This window comes from Aptenodytes forsteri, unplaced genomic scaffold (genome assembly GCF_000699145.1).
Source record: "Aptenodytes forsteri isolate BGI_AS27 unplaced genomic scaffold, ASM69914v1 Scaffold298, whole genome shotgun sequence".
Taxonomy (NCBI): Eukaryota; Metazoa; Chordata; class Aves; order Sphenisciformes; family Spheniscidae; genus Aptenodytes; species Aptenodytes forsteri.
The window spans coordinates 278,769-279,029 of record NW_008793956.1 but is presented as its reverse complement, the minus strand read 5'-3'; the positions used below and the strand labels follow the sequence as shown (position 1 = coordinate 279,029).

At 67.8% G+C, this 261-nt stretch overlaps 1 protein-coding gene across 1 annotated transcript in view; it reads left to right on the top strand.

Moving 5' to 3' along the window:
- Positions 1–138: 138 nt before the first annotated feature.
- The window catches only part of LOC103899410 (nodal homolog), a 2,449-nt gene continuing 2,326 nt past the window's right edge, over positions 139–261 (top strand). Inside the window, exon 1 of the mRNA XM_009279924.2 lies at positions 139–148. Coding sequence (XP_009278199.2) covers positions 139–148 — 10 coding nt within the window. The remainder of the gene's footprint in view (positions 149–261) is intronic.

Below are 261 nucleotides of genomic sequence, written 5' to 3'. Positions count from 1 at the left end.
CCCTTGCCTGCCCCCTGTGCCCTTAGCGGGACGCTCAGCACCCTCTCCCCTGGTCCTGCTCCCGACGGCGCTGGGAGAAGGGGAAACCAAGGGGGGCAGAGCCCCTGCCTGGACGGGGCTGGGGGAGTGATGGGGACGATGTCCACGGGTACCCCAGGTCCTGGTCCCTTCTCCAAGGAGCGGGACAGGATTGCTGGGGGGGGGGGGGGGGGGGGGGGCAATCTTAGACCGTTTTCGGAACCAAACCCGAGGATATCTCTG